This window comes from Pagrus major, chromosome 12 (genome assembly GCF_040436345.1).
Source record: "Pagrus major chromosome 12, Pma_NU_1.0".
In the NCBI taxonomy this organism is placed as follows: domain Eukaryota; kingdom Metazoa; phylum Chordata; class Actinopteri; order Spariformes; family Sparidae; genus Pagrus; species Pagrus major.
In genome coordinates, this window is record NC_133226.1 from 21,198,517 (window position 1) to 21,219,208 (window position 20,692).

The following is a 20,692-nucleotide window of genomic DNA, read 5'->3' on the forward strand; positions in this document are numbered from 1 at the left end:
AACCTGACACCAGTGCTCCCATTCCCCCGAATTCAATAACAAAACTACCTGAATTATTATCCTGGTCAGGATTTAGACATTATTCACCCTCACTGAGTACAAATAAAGAGAACAAGCAAGTGTCTCACATATTGAAGATGCACGTTACTTGCACATTAAACGGTTGTTTATTTTTTTGTGACAGTTTTGAACACAAACATTCAGAAATGCTGCTCCGTCTTCAGTCTTTACGCACAGGATAATGTCCCGAAGGGCACTTGAATAGAAAATCACAGATGTATGTGCAGAGGCTGAAGTCTTGTCTGTGAGTCATCAGTGAGATCTAACAAGTCTCACTTTTATTTATAACGCGCATCCAGCCTGAACTCAGGCTTCAGGCAGGAAACCGAGCAATTAACTTGAATGCATTAAAAAGACTTTAGAGGATAAAACAAAATAACCTTTTGACACTTTACACTAAGTGCTGTTTTGCGGCAGATCCTGCCTGTCGTACATCACAGCCCCCGGAGGGTAAAACAACACAGCGGGCTCCTCGGGCGCGCTGACGGGCACCAGGACCGGACCCTGCTCGTTTATCTCCTGCTTTGTGGTGGCTGTGAACGGCCTGATGGTCGGCGAGGTCATCCGCCAGAAGAGCTTCTTCAGCGCCTTCCTGAACTCTCGCCTCATCAGGCAGTACAGGATGGGGTTCAGGCAGCTGTTGGAGTGCGCCAGGCACACGGACACCGGGAACACGTACTCCTGCGTGGTGTAGTACTCATAACTGAAGTTAACCACGTTGAGTTTGATGAGGATGCCCCAGACTGTGAGCGCCTGGTTGGGCAGCCAGCAGAGGAAGAAGGATAACACCACGATGGTGACAGACTTGGTGACTTTGGCGCGCCGCTTTGCGCTCGATGTGTTGATGTTTTTGGAGGTGATGAAGCGCAGAAGCAGCAGGTAGCAGGCTGAGATGATGCCCAGCGGCAGCACAAAACCCAGCAGCACTTTCTGGGAGTGATAGAGCCCCAGCCAGAACTGCGCGGTCCCGTTGCTCTCGGGGAATTTGACGAGACACAAGTCCTCATTGGACACGGTCACGGTGGTGGAGAAGACTGCGTGCGGCAGCGCGGCGGAGACAGCCACGCACCAGATGAAGACGGTGATGCACCGCGCCGAGCAGCAGTGCGGCCGCCGCCTTCTGCCCTTCAGCACCGAGGCGAGCGACCAGTACCTCGCCACGCTCATAGCAGTCAGGAAAAACACGCTGGCGTACATGTTCATAGCTGTCACATAGGAGACGATCTTGCACATCGCTTTGCCGAACAGCCACGTGAAGTCCAGCGCGTTTTCCACCGCCCAGAACGGCAGAGTCAGCACGAACTGGAAGTCAGTCACCGCCAGACTAGTCACGAAAAGATTAATAGAGGATTTTTTCCACACTTGTTTGGACTTCATTAGGTACAGGACCAGCAAGTTCCCGACCAGACCCAGCGCGCAAACCAGCGAGTAGATGACAGAGACCATAATCCTCACAACAGCGGCTCCATCTCCCACAGAATCTGTTTTATCGGAGTCCGACAGGTGGGAGAAGTCGCCCTCGGAGCTGTTGGAGGTGTTGAAAAAAGAGCTGAAGTTGAAGGTTGCAGCATAGACTATCCCTGCTGAGCCCTCGTAGTTTGTGTCGATAAATTCTCCAGACATTTTCACTTTAATCCCAAAGGTTTGCTCAAAGCATGCCCGTAAATCCAAACGCGTCCCCTCTTGGAGAGAAATCCTTGGGTTTTAGACTCTGTGGTAATTAAACAACACATTGAAAAGCGGGTTAGGTTTCTTGTGATCGGATACAAGCACATAATATCTAAATGTTGCTTTGCATCCCCTCACAGAGCTCCTTATGAGGTTGGCTCTGAGCTTTTCTCTGTGCGTCCTGACGCAGCGCTCAGGAGCAAACTGGCGCTGTCCGCGGTTCTGATCAGATGACATGTGACCAAACCACGTCTTAAAATTCATCTTATATGGAGAAAATGTCTTCAGGTGGGTATGAAAACAAATAAAACTGGGTTTTTTTGTTTGTTTTCCTGTGTAAATCAACTGTTCCCCTCCCTCCCTCACGCAGACACACATATATAACCTGTTAACTGCAGTGAAGGTCAAAGGTGCAAATGCTAAAAGTGCATGGAGGTCAACGTCTAGAGGAGGATAGCAGGTGAAGTACAGTGTAATGGGAGGGTGGGGACATCATGACCAGACACTGGACAATATAAAGAGTTTTTGGAGCAGGCTTTATTAAAACATTTTTCACAAACAGAGCAGGATAACAAGGGTCAATATTCTTGAGTCACCGAAACACTGGCAAGGGAACCAACCAATAATTAAAACCCACTAGCCTGCAATGGTGAGTTAAAAGTACAGCTTCAGAATATTTGCTCTTCTGAAATGTGGTTGCTCTTGTCTGGATACTTTTCAGTCTTTTGTGAGAGGGGAGAAGATTAAGAAGGCTGTTGGCTGGGTGGGAGCAGTCCTTTAAAACCTTCAGGCCCCTTTTCTTTTTTTTTAGTAGTGGACTTCTGCTAGAAGTGGAAGGCCACACCAAGTGATGTTTCGCAACCGTCTCTCATCTCTCTGCTGACAAATTTCCAAACCAGACAGTTATTCAGTTATATACAAAGATAAGGATGGACAAGACAGCACCAAACTATTGCTGGAAACACAGCATTTTTTTCAATTGACTTAAAAAGAAAAGTCTCTGATGCGCTTTCTCCAAAATAACAGTGATTTCAAGGAAGAAGAGATTGTCGCTTCTGTCTACATGTTGCACAAAAGTCCACGACTAAGTCTCTTGGTGGTTTGAGAAACAAACACTACACTACTGTAGTATCGTTATAATTCATGAGATTTTGAAAACCACCTTTAAAAATCCATTCAAAAGAAATTACTTACGACTTCCTTCTGACAGAAATGTTCCCCAAATCCTTCAATATGTGAATCTGTTGCCCAGTAAACGACAACCAACTCTTCTGAATGTCAAGAGGAAACGCTAAAAGCGAAAGTGCAGAGTGAAAAGACAACAAATGCCACTTTAAATATTCAGTTACTGCTGAAATGTGTCCACTGTACCATTAAACAAAACCAACGTGAGTAAACATCTTCAACCCCGCTCTATGGACTCTTTCTTTCTTTGGCCGGCACATTGACTTCCTGTCTATACACCACCTTGAGGTTGCCGGGCAACCAGCAGAGAGTCCATGAGTCTTTTCACTAAACTAAGCTATCCAGCTGCTCAGGCTTCATATTGAACACACGTATATGCAAGTGGTATTGATCTTGCCCTTCAACCCCCGGCAAGAAAGTGAATAATACACAGAACTTTTCAGGTAGTCTAACTGCTCTTGTATGCCACTTTCAGCATTTCCTTCAGAAGCGTATTTCTCCAAAGAAACAAAAGATTCCTGCCAGTGCTGAAAGCATTTTGTGATGACTGAGCCCACTGACATCAAAACAAAATGAATTATGTAAATTTAAAATGGGGCATTTATGTGAAACAAATCACTCCTTTTGTGATTGTTTGTCTTTTCGTGAAGGTTCTCATCAACTTTGCTTTCTTCTGTAAGACGTGAGCAGTCAGTTTGCTGTGGTTGAGGGTCATCTCTCTGCTTTCACCGAGAACACAATGAGACAAAGAGCAAACACACGGTGCTATATAATTTATCTCGAGGCTCTGATCTGCTCAGTAATGAAATTCATTTGTAAGCAGAGTGCAAATGAGACAGAGAATATTTTTCTACCTACAAAGTCCAATTTCCAAATCCAAAGTCTTTAGATGCAACTAATCATTAAAAGAACTAACTGGAGTTGGTTGAGTACCTGGTAATGATGGGGTAGTCTATTGTTGGTGAAGATGCCCCAGCAATAATTCAGGTAGGCACTTTAACAAGCTCTTGAAGTATAAAAGGGCTCGCCCATGTTAACGAACAATGAAAGAAAATAACACCCCTGCACATATAGTATATCCACAATAGAAAGAGTGGAAGAGCATCCATCCATCCATCTTCTTTCACTCATCCGAGGTCTGTTTGCAGTGGCAGCGGGCTCATCAAGGAATTCCAGACATCGCTCTGCCCAGGAACGTTCTCCAGCTGCTCCTGGAGTAATCTGAGGCGTTCCCAGGCCATATGAGATATATAATCCCTTCATCAAATTCTAGGCCTTCTCTGGGCTCGCCTAGCAGTTTTTAACATGCCAAAAAAACCTGAGAAGGAAGCCAACTAGGAGGCATTATCAGATTCCTGTCATGCCTCAACTGGCTCCCATTCGTTGCGAAGGAGCAGTGGCTCTACTCAGAACCCTCCAACATGACTGTCCATACGAAATTTAATTGCAGTCCATCAAAAGGTTGTTGAGATGGATCAAAGTGGACAGATATTGCCATTCAAAATGTCAGCAAACATTATTATACAAGTGTGTGTCTTAATATATTCTATCCCTGGATTGGTCCACCAACTAATAAAAAAAATCTGATTTCACTTGGTTTGTTAAAAATATTCTGATACACCCCTTCGTAGCTTGGTCCTCACCACTATTTTGAAGGTTAAAGGTTCACTTAAAAGTCATTTTACAACACCGGGGCTGTAGAAGGGAAATTGAGTCTTGAGCAGTGGACATGGCATCCTCTGTGGATCTGTTAGTTCTGAGTGGTGAAGCCCCAGGCTGGCTGGGATGTTGTCTTTGATGTGCTGGAGAACCAACAGATCCACAGAGGATGCAATATCCACTGCCCTCCACTCAGTATTCACACACAAGCTTACATTATGGTTAAATTAACCCTAACCACTATGCATTCAGAACCAACAGATTAAATGTAAAAAACAGTTTGCTGTGACAAAAAAAGGAAGAAAGCAATATTTGCATTTCTTAATGTGTTACAGATCTGTACACGATTTGACCTTAAGTTCTGCGAATGCAAATCAAAACCATCAAAGAACATCTAAGCTCAAAGGATACGAGATGATTAAACTTTCCAGCAGTTTTCCTGTTTTCAGTATGCCGTATAGTTTCATATAAGAGAAACAGCATGTGGGCGCAATGATGTATAGTCAGCGGTGATGATAAATGAACATGGAAACCAAGTCTCACATTTTCCAGGAGTCTCAGCGGGGCATTAACTCCGTCCATATTAATGTGTTTGTTCCCTGATCCATTTTTTTTTTCCGGGAATCGAGATAAAAGAGTCATTCAAGTCATCTGTGTAATGTTCCTTCACCAAACATTTGCCCTTCGCTTGAAGCTTTTAAACCACAAATCGTCTGCAGGATTAAACATGTCAGATTCCCTCTGATCCTCTGCAGCACTGATAAACGTATGTGACAGGAAAGATGTCCTCTATAACCAGTATCTCTCCCGGTCACAAGCACCTGCCATCCCCGCAAATGGCTTCCTGATCCTCCTGCCTTTGGAGAATATCTTCTTCACTTGACAGCTGATGTCAGGTGGATGAATTAATATAACCCATCGTCTGCTAAATGCTCTGACTAAAATGTTCTTTCAGTGATCAAATGTAACTGAGTACATTTACTCAAATACTGAACTAGGTCTTGAGGTACTTGTACTACACCTTATTATTTCCATTTTCTGGTAATTTATGCTCCACTCCACTACATTTTGGATGCTTTTGATAAGTATGACTTTGTGTATGGAGGACTGACACCAGATGAGATATATATAATCCCTTCATCAAATTCTAGGCCTTCTCTGGGCTCTCCTAGCAGTTCAACGAGCCCAAAAAACCTCTGAAGGAAGCCGACTAGGAGGCATCATCAGAGTCCCCTCATGCCTCAACTGGCTCCTTTCGTTGCAAAGGAACAGTGGCTCTACTTTTACTCTAGTATGACTTTGTGTATGGAGGATCGAAATTGCCTAAATCGAAAATAAATAAATAATTGGCTCAATGAATAAGTAAACATGCCATTAAATGCACAACAAATAATACTGTAAATAAATGTAGGCATTAATTGATTTAAGGAATTGACATTTCTGTTTCTAATTTGCTTCTGTATTTATTTATCTTTTTATTAAATCCCCTGTTCATTTAATTTGTTTTACAATTGTATGTATTAATGTATTGTTTTTTTAAATTAATACATGTATATATGTATTTATTTATTTATTTATTTATGTATTGTCTTGCAAAATGCATAAATACAGTAATAAATATATGCAAATTACTAAACTTAGAAATGAATAAATTCAAGGGAAAATGAATTGGGAAAGTAAATGAATGCAGGAATTAATAGAAAGGTAAGTTATGGCTCATTTTATAAATTGATTTATGCCTACATTTAGTTTTGATATACTTTTTGGTGCATTTAATGGCATGTCAATTTGTTTATTGAGCCATTTATTTGTTTATTAAGATATTTATCCATTTTTGGTTTTGGCAGTTTCAGTCCTCCATATTTGGTTCGGCTCCTTTTTACAACAATGGTATCAAAAGCAAAAACTATTCATTATGCAAGCTGTGACTTTATTATACATTATCTTATGACATTTTATTATTTTATTGTTATATTTGGCTGAGGTGGACTTAATTAAAGCTATATTATATAATTTCGGGTTCTCAGATGTACTGCATATCAAGCTGCACTTGAATGCACCTTGTCATGTTCTGTCTGTTGTGATCGGTGTCTTGCTGACCTCCAGTGGCGTGCGTGCAAACTACAACAACTGTACTTGAATTGATTTGAATGGAATACAAAACACACGCACTGTGACGCTGCCTGAACAGCTCCCCTCGTCTTCTCCCAGCGCTGATCTATGTGGTGCCCAGCGTGGTGCAGTGTCCTCCGGTCAAACTGTTTGGTAGTCGTAGCACAGCTGTCGGAGCCGGCAGCTTTCACACATACCGGGGGGAACAGATGGAGCTGTTATTGAATGAGCCCTGTTCACATCCATACTTCATCCCAGGTCTGATATCAACTGACAGTCCACTGAAGCACACAGTCGTATTTAAGGTGTTTATGAAAGAGATTTTTTTTTTTACTGCGTCTCCGTTCCAAATCAAACATCTACTACAGTTTGGCTGCTATCTGTCTTTCTTATCAGCCTCATTGCTAAGTCCTGCAGACACACCCCTCATATAGAAACTCCAGCATTCCACAGCTGTCACTCTTTTGAAGACGGCCGGGCATTAAGGGCCACCTGAAAATAGGTCAAAGGTCCAAACACCTTCGTGGTTTAAGGGAGCAGAGAATAGATGTCCTTGAGTACAAAATTACAGGGCGGTGTTAGCAGGAACAATGTGTCACAGTGTTTTCAGTGTACGTTATTGTTTTGGATTGCGTTGGAATCATTCTTCTCTTATTTTTGCAGTCGGCAGTAAATGAATTCACAAAAAGAGAAAGCCAAGAACAAGTCAGTCATCCCCGTGTCACTGAGTTGAATTAAGGATTAGCAGAACAAATGCAGCAAGTGTCTTCTTCGTAGGATTCGATACTAGCAGACCATGACCGAAATGATTCTTGATGAGATTTTCAGAAGGCATCCAAAAACAGCAGTTGGCGGCACCACCCAACACCGAAACCGTGTAAAAATAAACCAACAGGTGGCAGGTAGATTAACAGGAAGAGCAGCCTGACAGGGAAGGAAAAGAAAATAGAGATACGGGGGTAGTTTGAGATTTTGGGAAACACTTAAACTGTCTTTCTTGCTGAAGGTTAAATTGGACGATCAATACCTGTAAAGACTGAAGGGAAAGGGAGTGCTATGCTGAATCCGTGGAGTATACTGTTGAATGTTTTACACATTCAACACATAAAATTCTGGCCATATCTTACAAATTGCTCCTCTACAGATTGCCGTTTGAAACAGTGTTTGACTCAAGGACAAAGCGAGAAAGATCATTTCCTTGTGCCAACAGGATTAAGTCACATCGTGTCAGAGGACGACACTGTATTATGTTCACACTCACTGGAATTTCTTGGCACCGGCACCACGAAACTTATGACTCCAGCTGGCAATACAGCACCATGGCAGCACAACAGCATAATAAAACTATAACCAAAGTGCGGGAGAACGATCGTTACTCAATCTGAACATGTCTTGCACATTTGTTTGTGCAATGATATTTAAATATTGCGTGTGTTTGATTAAAAGTTTAAAACGTGAACTTGATCATCTGTAACGAGGGTAACAGACGTTCGTGGAGCATTTTGGAGATGCTGACACATTCGTCTGTGTGGGAGTGCGAGTGCACTGTTATCTTGTGAACTTGAGCTCATTGTTCTGCAATGAGATCAAAACTAAATACTGACTGAGTAACATTTCTGGGAAAACTTATGAAAACTTATGAAAAACTACCTAATATGGATCTCATTGCAACAGACTTAACTCTACTTAAACGGCCAACACATATTCAGACATACAGTATTTATTTAAGGTGACATATAAACAGACTTCGCTGACTCTGTCCGAACTCTCTTCATTCTACTTTTAGACGCAGACTTAATACACATACATATACACATTAAAAAGCCCAGTGAAAGGCTGGCAGTTTGGGAACTGTCTCATACAGTGGAGCACTTTCACGTCAGTCGAGCCTCCACACACAGGCTCGGCTGTTCTGCCTCTGTAGCTCCGACGCAGTTCGGCTCCAAATATACAGTTCAAAAAAGCCTCCAGCACAAGTTCTCCTTGTCCTCCTCCAACCCGGGAGTCCAGAACTGCAACCTTTAGTACAGAGAAGGCTCTTCTTGCATTGCTAATGTCGACGAGTAACAATATTCTGTGTGAGATTATATGGAGACGATGTGGAGAGAGCAATAAATGACGATAACGGTTGATTTTGTGTACAATTATGACATATCGATACTGTGCATTTGTGAAGTGACACTAAACAAAGTAAAAAAAAAAAAAAAAAGATTTCCAAAAAAGTTGGGACGCTGCGTAACACATAAATATAACGCAATGTGACAATAGGCAAATCCTTTTTGACATAAACTCAATGGAAAACAGTGCAAAGACAATAAATTAAATGTTTAACATCAGCTTCATTGATTTTTGTACATTTATGCTTATTCTGAATCTGATGGCAGCAACACGTTTCAAACAGCACTCCACAGGTTAATAGGCCAACTAGCACCTAAGCTAACTGATCAACATGTTAGGCTTCATCTCACTCATTCGTCTAATCTTTGCAAAAATAGATTATAAAAGTCGCTATAAGAGCGTAGCTAAAATAAAGACAAGTTGTGGTGTTGGAGGAAGTTAAGTGATGATGCTAAGCTAACACGCTGCTGGTGGACTTTATAGCTAGCCAGCAGCTAGCCTGGACTGGAAAAAAGGTCTTATTTACGTTTACACAGCGTCCCCAACTTTCTGAATCCGAGTTGCAGAAACAATATGACACAAAGATACAGCATACTGAAACAGTAATAGTGCATATTTCTAGTCATTTAATAATCTGTTTATGTGGCAAGTGTTTTCCCAAAGAGAGCACAGAGTGTAGTATCTGCACACAGTCCCTCTCCTCTCATTTTTCAGCGTCTCCCACGTAGACCAATAGTCTGATCAGCTGTTCTTATCGGCTGCCAGCTGATGTCACAGCTTTTTCCAACATAGCAACAATTTATTTAGCGCTGTGCAGTCAGCAGTGCGAAGTGAAAAGGCCACAAGCAGATGTGGCTCCACGCCATCCGGGGGGAAAAAAAAGTGTCCATGCCAACGCACAACAAGTGGAAAACTCATCTCCGACTTGTGTTTATTGTAAATCCAGAAAGGCATCTTCTTAGTCCTGAAGCTTCATCAGAGATTCAGACAAGGCTGCCCTTTAAGAGGAGGGTGGAAACTCCTGCCCTGCTGTTTGATTGAACACAGCCCTCATCCAGAAATGTCCTTCCTTTGAGCACAGAGGGTCCTCCTGTAGCACGCTGCCATCACTGTGAGACAAAAGGCAGCAGCTGTCGCATTAAGGACAAAATCCCTCACGTCTAAACAACCTCCAGACTCGTGGTCGCACACTTTTCACACAGCGTGGGTGTTGTGTGGCTCTGTCGAATCTTCCGTTAAAGCTGCGTGCGTTGTGCTGGTGTCCATCATGCTGAGCTTCTCCGTCCCGTTCCTCGGCTCTTCTCTCCGTCTTCTCCTCCGCCAACACAATCTGCATCTACGACTGACAGAGATGAAACCGTGTTTTATACAGGAACCGAGTATTTGTATGCAGCAATAGTGCCCCAAAATGGCAGTAATTGCAGTACCTATGGGAAACTCACTTATTTACATTTTTGCAGGGATTTATATGAGAGGATTGATGCCAATTTCATATCTGTGAGGTTTCGAGGTGCTGATAGATGAATTCTGTCACAAAAAACTTACTGTGAACAAATGCAGATGAACACAACAAGAAGAATGAGGAAAACGAGCCCGGCTATGACGCAGGCAATTATGATTTCTCGTTTCTCTCCTATCCGCCAGTCCAGGTCCAAAAATTCACACCTGGAACCAATGTAACCAGCCTGACACCTGAGACAAAGAAAGAGAAAAAGACCCATAACTTTAATTTTCAAGTTATCTCCAAATGTATTTGGACTTAAAGTTCAAAATTTGTTGAAGTCCAGGAATACACAGTAACAGACAATGAAAAACTTTGAATTACCCTGTTCCTGTCCTTTTTTTACAGCTAAATCTATCTCTTTATATTTCTCAGTCACTGTTATCGTCACAATCTTTTATATAGCGGACGTCTCTCACCTGCAAGATGGCGCCTTCTGATCTTTAATGTAACGACACTCCCCGTGGACACAATAGTTTGTGAGTTCGTCAGGACATTTTGAGAAATGGCCGCCATCCCACTCCCCTGTATCTGGGTTCAAAGACAATTCAATATAGGAGCAGTTCAACACACAATTTATCATTTCTGCTGCTAGGAGTCTCTTTATCAGAACAAAACAAAAGACATTAGCGGAGTGTGAGGGGTGAGTTGGGCGCAGAGCCAGACCTTCTGGAGGAATAAACACCCAGTACAAGCTTTCGTATATCGTGTTCGAAGGAGTGGTCAGATGTTTTATGTAAGCTCAAAACTATTTGTGTGAGTGTGTCACGTTCTGTCAGCTTGCTTCTTTGACATACACGGTCACCTTCTGGCATGGCCGGCCTAATGTATAAATAGACTGTTTGCAATACGATCCCAGTGTGGAGTCCTGATGAATCACTGCTGGGAAGAGTCTACTGTCATCAGCGTCTCATTAGCCACGTGTCTCATTTATTACAGTTCCTCACTAAATGAATACGTGCCGAGTTGAGATACAGTCATAGTACAATTCCCTCCATCTATCTCTTCCCTCTCTTCTCTCTCGCTCACAAACAAACACTAAAACGCACCCTATCACAGCTGCTAGTAGGTCATAGGCGTCACGCTGAACTTCTGACCACCAGTTACACATTGTGCTTTTTATAGCGCGGGCTGCCGCTATCTTTACAACACATTTCCATGAGATTTACTTTGAAAATGAGCTTGTAAAAGAATACTGCCGTTCAGGTGACATGAATGAGAGCGCCTCAATTGTTAGCTGAAAGATGAGATCCGGCTCGCTGCCATGACCTTGTGAAAAGAAAAATATCCAGTTGCAAAGTTCAGAGGAATAGTTTGGAAAATATGTTAAGTCGTATGTCTCGTGACGAAAGTCTAGATGAGAAGATTGGGACCACTCTCGTGTTTGTTCACTAAGTATGAAGCTAAAGCCAGCAGTTGGTTCCTTTAGCTTAGCTTACCAGGGGAATAGCTAGAATGAAAGGGAATAAAAACATTTACTAGCACTAAGTTAACCAACATATTATATATATCTCACTCTCATTTGTCTAATCTTTAGTCTCTTCAGTTTAAAAGCTGAGTGTTTAGTGTTAGCCTAGCCTATAGCCTGTATCCAGTCTTTCTGCTGACCTACTGTTGTTGGTTGTGGCTAGCCAGCATGGTTAGTTTATCTTAGCTCCCAGAAATGAAATAGAAACTACTAGCGCCTTACATAACTTATTAACATGTTATCTCATTTGTTCATCTGTACAAAAAACAGGGCAGAGATTTGTGTGGTTTTAGCAGGAAGCTGAGTTGCTTGTTTCAGTTTTCCTGCTAAGTTAGCTAACCTGCTGCTGGTTGTAGTTAGCCAGCAGTTTGTTAGTTTAGCTTAACTTCATGGGAATGAAACAAAAACACCTAGCAGCACCTAATGTAAGTAATTAGCATGTTATCTCATTTGTTTAATCTGTACAAAACACAGCGCAGAGTTGTGGTTTTAGAGGGCAGTCTTTCCGCTAGTGGAGCTAACCTGCTGCTAGTCAGTTAGCTTAGCTAAGTGTCGTTTCACAGGGAAATCAGCCAGCTTGGACTGGAATACAAATGTCTGCCAACACCCAAGCTAATTAAAATAACATGTACAAAAAGCATTGTGTCAAAATAAAAGTTGTGGTATGAGCTATGTCCTTCGGCTAAGCTAAAATGACCTGTTGTATGGTTAGCTTCACATTTAGTGGTGTCAATCTTAAAAACTATCTCTCAGCATGAAACACAAGAAGCATGTGTCTCAAAATGTTGATTTTTTTCCAGTAAAAAGTTCATTTTGACAAAGCAGCTTCTAAATTAGCCTACTTAGTGATTTAAAACCCTGCCCGCTCCATCATTACAGCTGTAGGTTGTGTCGACAACCCAGATAAATTATTTTAAATTTTCAACAAGATCCCATCATCCTCAGAAATATCACATACAATGTAATGTAGCATCGTGTAGCTGCAAATACATGTCGGAACAAATATATATGCTCATCAATCGGACCATTTTTGGTGACTGTAAAGTTAAATCAGGTATAAAGAGATTATAGTTAAAGTTGGACACAGCCAATTTATATGTTACATAGAGTAGGCTTATACTGTAAAGAGTGATGTGTAGTCTATTTTAGCCTGCAGTTATAATGAAAAATGTTTTCTCTCACTTGACACAGTTAATCTGTCAAAGACAAAACATATTTTAATGAATTACTGAATTACAAGATTGAATCTGAGTATAATTTGTTAGAAATGGAAACTCAGTAGAGTTAGTTTGTCTTCCTCTCCACGAGAGAGTGTTGATATGTTTTTCAAAGACAAAAGTTAGTAACAAACTTCAGACACCTTACTTAAGTAATCCTTTTCTCTCTGGGCAGCCTGAAGTATGACTCCTGCACGATTAACTGCATCTGTCTCTGTCTTTCCTCTCCTGTCGGGTGTTTCTGTGCTCAGGTGTGTTTGCATCTTATTTACATCCGTATCAGTGCTTCTGTCCCTTCTCCACCTTAAAACTTCAAAGCAACATGACACCACGGAGGGCACCGCCTTCTCGCCACCTGTCCGTATCTACCTGTGCAATTGTCTCCGTTGCCGTGGCGATGACAGTGGGACACAGTCCGATTGGCAGACTCGTCCGTCGCATTCCACTCTGCCAGCGAGTATTTGCACAGGGCCAGAGCTGCAGCCAGAAACACAAACAAAAAAAAGACAATCAAACGTACGCATGCAAGCGACTCGAAACAAACAAACGTGTGCACGTGTGAGAAATGTGCAAACATGTGCGACGACGTTCCTCCTCACTGAGAAGGATCTGCAGAAGAGATGACAGGAGAAAAACACAGGATCTCATTAAGAGGTTTTTGGTGAATAGCTGACTCATGATGCCAGCCAGCCTCAGAGTGCCAATTTCTCTCCTTCACGCCCTCTTCTGTCTCTCTCACACAAACACTTTTACTGCTCTCAACACAAAAACATATTAACCACCCCTGAATTACATTAAAAGCTTACCACAGACTGTGTAAACCTGCATATTAGGGGATAGTAAGAGCTCCTGATTGTCTTATTTCATACCACAGGATGAATGTTTGACAAGATAAGTAACCACAGATGATATGTTGCTGGTGGACTCTTCATTCAATCATTAACCGACGCTGAAGTCTGTACAAAAATAGCTCGGAAGGGAACAGCCCTGTCTCCAGACCTGCGTTGGCTGCATTTACTTTGAAGGCACACTGATGACAAGGTGCTCCGACAATCAAAACAACACTTGAGAAGACAACTGTCACAAGGAGTACACGTTAAAAATAGCGATTACATGTAAACGTCACTCTGAGGAGTCTGATTCAGGTTGTCAAACTCTCATATTTGATTAAAACCAGACTTATGTTTAGAGAAGATGAACATTGGTTATAGTAAAAGGATAAAACAGCAGTAAATCTTACCTGTTAGTATCCCTACATAGAATCTGTACACCTTGGCCATCTCCTCACTTGATAACAGTCCTCATCCGACACATGAAAGTTCAGTTTCATTGACGAACAGGAGTGAAACCAGATCAGTGACCTTTGAAAAAGGTGTGGACGCGCTGTGCAAGTTCCCCTGTTGTGGTCCTTCATTGATGGCAGCGAGGTTCACAGTCATCTAGGAAAGCCCGAGACTCTAACCTACGCACACACACAGCCCAAAGTGCCTCCCTGGACTGTGACTGCAGTGCACTCCAGTGTGTGTGTGTGTGTGTGTGTGTGTGTGTGTGTGTGAGAATAGAAAAGGGGTGGACCTGAAACCCAACTCTGCTCTCTGCTCCCCGCCCACACCTTTAAAGGAGACTCCATTCAAGGTATTCAGGTTATTTCCTCGTCGACGAACAACTGCACCTTTATACCGGGCTTTCCTTTTCTTAAGAATTAAATGACAGGCGGGACACTCATCCGTCCACAATAAACTACAACCAGTTTAACGGTTGAACACTTTTAAATCCATTCACGTTTTCCATTGTGAAACATGCTTTTACATGCTGCAACATCTGGACTTTTTGACTCCTGCAGAGCATGAATCAGCTGGAAGAAAATGTAATGTGAAAGTTCAATAAGCTACCCATTAATACTTGTACTTTACTTGAGTATTTACATTTTATATATAGACAGATGTATTTAACTTTAACTCCACTACACTTATCTGACAGCTGTAAATCCACATTGCTTTGAAAATGTACAAAAACAACACGTGACAATATAAAATTAGCTCCACATCGACCAAATATTACAGTAAAATGCTGCTTACACATGAATGCTTCAGTGATGAGAGTGAAAATATAACACAAAACAGTTTAACACTAAGAACAATTTTCCATGCATTGTTGTATGGATACTTTTTAAAGTAAAGTATCTGAACACTGGCTATATTTTTGTTTTCTAGACATGACCAGCAGGTGGCATGAGTTGACACGCTCCCTTGATAATCACATACTGTAAATATTTTGTGCTGGGACACCTAAACATTTACTTTTTGTAAGTTAACCTACTTTCAACCTCTTTATCTTAATTACACCTGTGTATGGCCAGCTCCGAATCATGCACTAAGACATTACATAATAGTTAAGTTGTGTTTATCAGCCTCTCGGCTTCTCTCATACCTTTCCCATGATTTAATCTGTATATGAGAAACAGGCCACTCATCAGGGAAAGGAAAAGAAAACATCAGAAAGAATATGAGTGTGCATGCTGTGCAAAAACATCAAGTTGTGAAAGAATTTCACAAACTGCAGCTCTTCAAGTCAATTGTTAAAGAGGAACTACACAGAGAGCATCACAAACCCAAATGTGGTCTATCTGTTAGCTTTGTATCTAGCATGTTACAGTTTGAGTTTGAATGGGTTGAGCAGCAGGAAATGAAAAGCAACATTATGTCGGAATTAAGCTACGGAGCCAAAGTTAGTGGCTGAGCCGCTGTGACGATAAAGAGCACAGGTGGATGGTGGCATCACGTCGTCAACTTTGGTTTGAAAGTATGTCTGACATCTCACAGCCCTCATCTCTGGAGAGTGTGGTCAGAGGTTTGCTCCGGTGCACCTGCAGCCGCACCCAGCAGTGATGTCAGGCACAACATCCAGGATTACTCTGATACATCACAGCACTTCTAACTGCTGTGAAAGTGCTCATGAATATGTTATTTATTATAAGATACTTACTTATATTTCTTATATATTATACTCGTGCTTTACAACTCTTTAATGTACTTTATATTATATGCTATACGCTGTGCCATATATTTATTATGTTATACATATTTCCCCATACATTATATTCTATATTCCATATTGTACTATATTATCTTACTTGAATGTTAAGTTCATGCTGTTTTATTATACTATGCTTTATTGTATTTCTGTATTAATACAGATGAACACTAACATTACTTAGTCATGTTATATGTTATGGTGTACACTCTACATGTACTCTGATCACTTTGCTGTTTCTGATCACGCCACTAAGATGTGTTCCTCTTGTTACTTTATTGAAACACTGTGTTTTGATGTTATTTTTTGTTTGTCACGGACGCCTGCCCCATCTCACATTCATTTCTTATAAATAGCGTGACAATATTTCTAATTATTTGATTAATAGCTGCAACAGTTTGGATGTTTTTTAAAGGTGAGACAAGTTTGGAATGAGACTCAAAAATCTACTTTTCTTACAAATAGCGCCTTCAACACTAATCATTACATGAAAAAAACATTATTTTCGGCATCCTATATCTAAAACACTGCACCCAAAGTTACACTGAGCAGGAGTTCCTATATTTTTAAAGTCAAAAACCTCCCTGTAACATAAGATAAAGACTTATATGAACGCTAATTATTGGCATATTTAAAAGAGTACTGGTAAATACACTATGTGTGAGTCTTAAGTAAAGGCTTTAGGATTTTAAACTCTTAATTAACAAAGTTTAAAAATATATATTACCAAGCATGTATAGAAATATGCTAGAAATATATAAAAGCTTGGAGTGTTATAAATATATATACCAAAGCAGCTCTAATGTAACATTTAAGAAACATTGCATGTTACATAACTGAGAATTTAAATGAGGATAGTCAGTGGAAAACTAGTTTCACATCTTTCAAAGGGCCTTATTGAAGAGGATTTGTCTCTCTGGTAACTTATTTAAAGCATGCTGAGCTAAAATAGACAAATACAAGTTGTATGGAAAGCTTTCTTCTGTCAAACCTCACGTCTTTTGCAAGTTATTTGGGGTCATAAATGCACAAAATTGATGTTCGGATGGGGATCAGCCTCACATTCCTCTCCAGATCCTGCCTATTTTTCAATTTTCTCATACAGATAACTTTAATTTTCTGCATCCTGTCTTGTTTCTGCTCATTCTCATGCAAGAAGTCTTAGAAACAAGAAACATCTGAAAGCCTCAGTGTGAAAAAAGGATGTTAGGAAAGGAGGCATCAAAATGGGGGAAAAAAAAAACTATTGAGACTCGTCCCACAACAGTGCACTGAAAGGAAAAGGAAGTGACAAAGTAGGGAGCTCATGACTGGCTAGACCTCTTTTTGGCTGATCTAGACTTTTTCTGGGGTGACTGTCTACAACTTCAAATATATACAAGCTCCATTTTTATTTTTTTTTACTGATTTTATACACAATAAATAAAATAAACAGACTCTGACTGAACACTCCTAAAACATGATTCATGATATCCAATTTCCACATGGTGGTGATTCATGTTTTATTTCTAATCTAGCATCGCCTCGAGCTCGCACATAAATTCCCAAAAATCTTCAGAAGCTCAAAGGCGGAATAAAGTGTGACTGTGTGCTGAGTGTCTTTGCAGTTTTGAACAGGAAGACCCAGTTTCCTCTCTCTCTGGCTGTGCTCCTAACTTAGACTGAACATCAGGAAGCTCCGACGCTGCGAGATTCCAAGGCGTAATTTAGAGCCCGGCTATAAACATCCGCTGTGTGTGATCCATAGATGATCACTATATGACTGTGCCGCCACCCAGAGATAACGCTTTTGTAGGATTAGCTTTCAAAAGGTGTTTAAATAAAGACTCAGATGGAGTAGATTTATGTGAAGCCCTTTAATGTGTTTAAAAAAAAAAGCAGAACAGAACATTTATTCTTCAAAAACATGAAATTAAATCTTGAGAAATAGTTTAAAAATAAAATGGAGTTCTTTTCTTCTGTGTGTGAGATGCCACAGTTGTCTCCACATCTTCTTCCTCTGCAAAAAAAAAAAAAAGTGCAAAATCTTTTTTATTCTTTTCATACAATCGTAGATGTTGCTCACAGTTAAAGGCTGTAAACTTTGTGGACTCTGACCGTCACACCACAGCGCAGGAGCGTGGTTCTCTGAAGGGGTTGCTGCCTGTCGGGACGCCCACCAGCAGGGCGTCTTTGCCCGCGTTCTGCAGACAGTACTGCTGGAGCTCTGCAGCCGCCTGGGACACCTGTAAACACAGACACGGACATATTAACTTAGATGGTACCAGTTTGTGATGATTCAGCCTTTAACAGTGGTTTATAAGCTTTCAATGATGCCTTGAGTTAATAAATCTTTACTAATGCTTTATAGGTCAGCTCTAAGTCGTGTTAATATGAATAACTTTTGGGTTGCAAGGTTTTTCCATCTACTTTTCTATTCTCATGCATGCTGTATTTTTAGCCAGCTGTTTAATCAATAAGGGACAACCCTCCAATGTAGTATCTGACCACTTGCCTTCTAGAAAAGGGCCTCTAGAAAAAATTATTAACATTGACAACTGCTTATTATGCCTTTTTACTTTTATTGGTGCTTTTTGCGACTGCCTAATTTGTTTGGCACTCTGGTTGTTTTTAAACACACTATAAATACATTTGATTTGATTACTGTAAGAACCCTTTGTTAATGATTTATTACAGTTTTTTTCACTTGTTTAAACACATTTCCTGAAACCAAAGCTCAGTTTCTCAAAACTCTGAACACAAAACTGCAAACAGTTTTGCAAAAAATGGTTCTTTCCACCAAAATGATGCACACTGCTACCATCATGAATATCTCTTACAGAGCATCAAAGCATTAAAACAATGTCAGAGTACTGTTTGTAGATGTTTCATGGGGTCTTTTTTTACAGTATTTTACAGTATATAGACTGTTGCCATATTGTAATACAATACTGTGAATGTACAGTATCATTTAAATATTACATTGACACAATTATTGCATCAGAATATAATATAATGCACATTTGTCCATCCAAAGAGCTCGAATTAGGCTTATGATACTGCAGCATTGTTAGACTTCAAACCAAAGTTGCACAGATTTCATTCAGAACTACTGGCTCACTTTTTCCGTTCTTTCTCGTTTTCCTCTTCCTCTTTGTTTTCAATGCTGCTCCTGGTTTCTCCCAACACGGCAGAGGCCACCTGAGGCCACTTTTATACTCTGACAGGTGACTGAAGTGTTTTGCCAACTTGCAGGTGAGAAGTGTGGCAAATTAAGGTGTGGCATTTTAAAGGGCAGTGTTCTCCAGATAAAGAAAGTGTAATAATGATGTGATTTGTGCTTAGAGCTTTGCAAACGTGTGATTTATAATTTAGATTAGCGTTTTCGGTGGTCTTGTGTGTACACAATGGAGAAACACTAACATTTCTAAATGCAGGTGGCTGATGTGGTTCTGTTGATGGCTGAAACTGAGAAAGACCCTTTATTACTGACTTATTAATTACTGCAGACACGATGACTTATTATGAGGGATCTCCATGTGAAATCTCGGGGCTAAAAGGACATCGCAAGTTTGACGCATGAGGATGATTTTCCACAACCTGCAACTCAAAAGTTATTCTTACTTATGGTTTGTTCATGGTTATCAATGTCACTGTGGATGAGCCATGTTGGCCAAAAGGTTCATTTTTAGCTGTTGTACCTTGGCCAGTTGTTAAATTAATCTTTAAAACAACAATCAAACAGAAAGAAACATTTAAAAGTAAGCTTTTGAGAGGCTAAACATCTTAAAGGAGTAAACCGAGCAACATGAAAAGAAAGAAAAGGACTGTACAATGTAGAAGCAGTCAACAAACTATGAAGGAAATAATAATATCTGTGATCAGTGTTTAACCACAAATATCCCAAATTTTAATGTATCATAGTGTGTTTGGGGGAGAGCACAAAGATACATTTCTCATCATCCTCTAAATTCACAACATAACTGTTTAAACTAAATGTATCTTGAATGTTTATTAGACCATTGGTTTATAAATTATAATCTACAGCCTGGATATACTGTTAGGAATTAGAGTATTAAAAAAAAACAGTATAAAAAGACAAGCAGTTAACAAATAAAAACATAAAACACAAGCAAATGACTTTATTGTAATTTATCATTTGAATCTTATACAGTAGTGCTTTCTCATTGGTTATAATTCATTATTAAAGTAAAGTTAAAAGTCAAGATAAACTCATTAGTAAACCCTGAACTCTTTTTCCTTCTACTGTTTTATTTCTTTTCTTTACCTTGATTCTTTCCACGCTCGCCTCAAGCTTCAGTTGCTCCACCAGCCGTCGCATGTTGGATAAATTGGAATTAGAGCTCATGTTGGTGGAAATTGTTTTGGGAGATTACAAAAAAAATCCTTGCGTTTGAAAAAGAAAAGTCCCTTCAGTGTTTCAGCACAGCAGTTGACTCCACTAATGGGCAGCGGTGGGCTCGCAAGGAAGAAGAGTGGACGGGTTTCTTTCCAAATCACCTCAGTCCACTTCACTAAAGAAACAAGGAGAGACGGGAGCACACTGACCTCCACATGTACTCGTTACACACTTTAAATTGTATTGGTCTAGTATTTTAAATGGGATTCAGCAGATTACAATGTTTATACACAGACTTTCAACATGCAAAAAGCATTTAGTGTCTTTTTTCC

General features: G+C 40.5%; 3 protein-coding genes across 3 annotated transcripts; all 3 read right to left on the reverse strand.

Annotated features, from left to right (window-relative positions):
• Positions 1 to 456: 456 nt before the first annotated feature.
• rxfp3 (relaxin family peptide receptor 3) lies at positions 457 to 1,683 on the reverse strand. Its single transcript, XM_073478555.1, has one exon. The coding sequence runs from the start codon at positions 1,681 to 1,683 to the stop codon at positions 457 to 459; it is 1,227 nt and encodes a 408-aa protein (XP_073334656.1).
• Positions 1,684 to 8,388: 6,705 nt separating this feature from the next.
• btc (betacellulin, epidermal growth factor family member) lies at positions 8,389 to 14,516 on the reverse strand. Its single transcript, XM_073478435.1, has 5 exons — positions 14,229 to 14,516; positions 13,358 to 13,465; positions 10,723 to 10,834; positions 10,348 to 10,494; positions 8,389 to 10,144 (listed from the first exon to the last, which is right to left on the reverse strand). Exons 1-5 carry the CDS (start codon positions 14,266 to 14,268, stop codon positions 9,997 to 9,999), a joined length of 555 nt encoding a protein of 184 aa, XP_073334536.1. The 5' UTR covers positions 14,269 to 14,516; the 3' UTR covers positions 8,389 to 9,996.
• Positions 14,517 to 17,857: 3,341 nt separating this feature from the next.
• On the reverse strand, positions 17,858 to 20,437 carry gng10 (guanine nucleotide binding protein (G protein), gamma 10). Its single transcript, XM_073478138.1, has 3 exons — positions 20,289 to 20,437; positions 18,119 to 18,246; positions 17,858 to 18,020 (listed from the first exon to the last, which is right to left on the reverse strand). The coding sequence occupies exons 1-2, from the start codon at positions 20,367 to 20,369 to the stop codon at positions 18,121 to 18,123; spliced, it is 207 nt and encodes a 68-aa protein (XP_073334239.1). The 5' UTR covers positions 20,370 to 20,437; the 3' UTR covers positions 17,858 to 18,020; positions 18,119 to 18,120.
• Positions 20,438 to 20,692: the final 255 nt, after the last annotated feature.

Coding starts and splice junctions, on each gene's coding strand:
- gng10 (XM_073478138.1), bottom strand. CDS start 20,369: ATGAGCTCTAATTCCAATTTATCCAACATGCGACGGCTGGTGGAGCAA. Junction 18,247..20,288: donor CGAGCGTGGAAAGAATCAAG/GTAAAGAAAAGA, acceptor CTGTGTTTACAG/GTGTCCCAGGCGGCTGCAGA.
- rxfp3 (XM_073478555.1), bottom strand. CDS start 1,683: ATGTCTGGAGAATTTATCGACACAAACTACGAGGGCTCAGCAGGGATA.
- btc (XM_073478435.1), bottom strand. CDS start 14,268: ATGGCCAAGGTGTACAGATTCTATGTAGGGATACTAACAG. Junction 13,466..14,228: donor CTATGTAGGGATACTAACAG/GTAAGATTTACT, acceptor TTCTGGCTGCAG/CTCTGGCCCTGTGCAAATAC. Junction 10,145..10,347: donor TTCATCTGCATTTGTTCACA/GTAAGTTTTTTG, acceptor CATCTCTGTCAG/TCGTAGATGCAGATTGTGTT.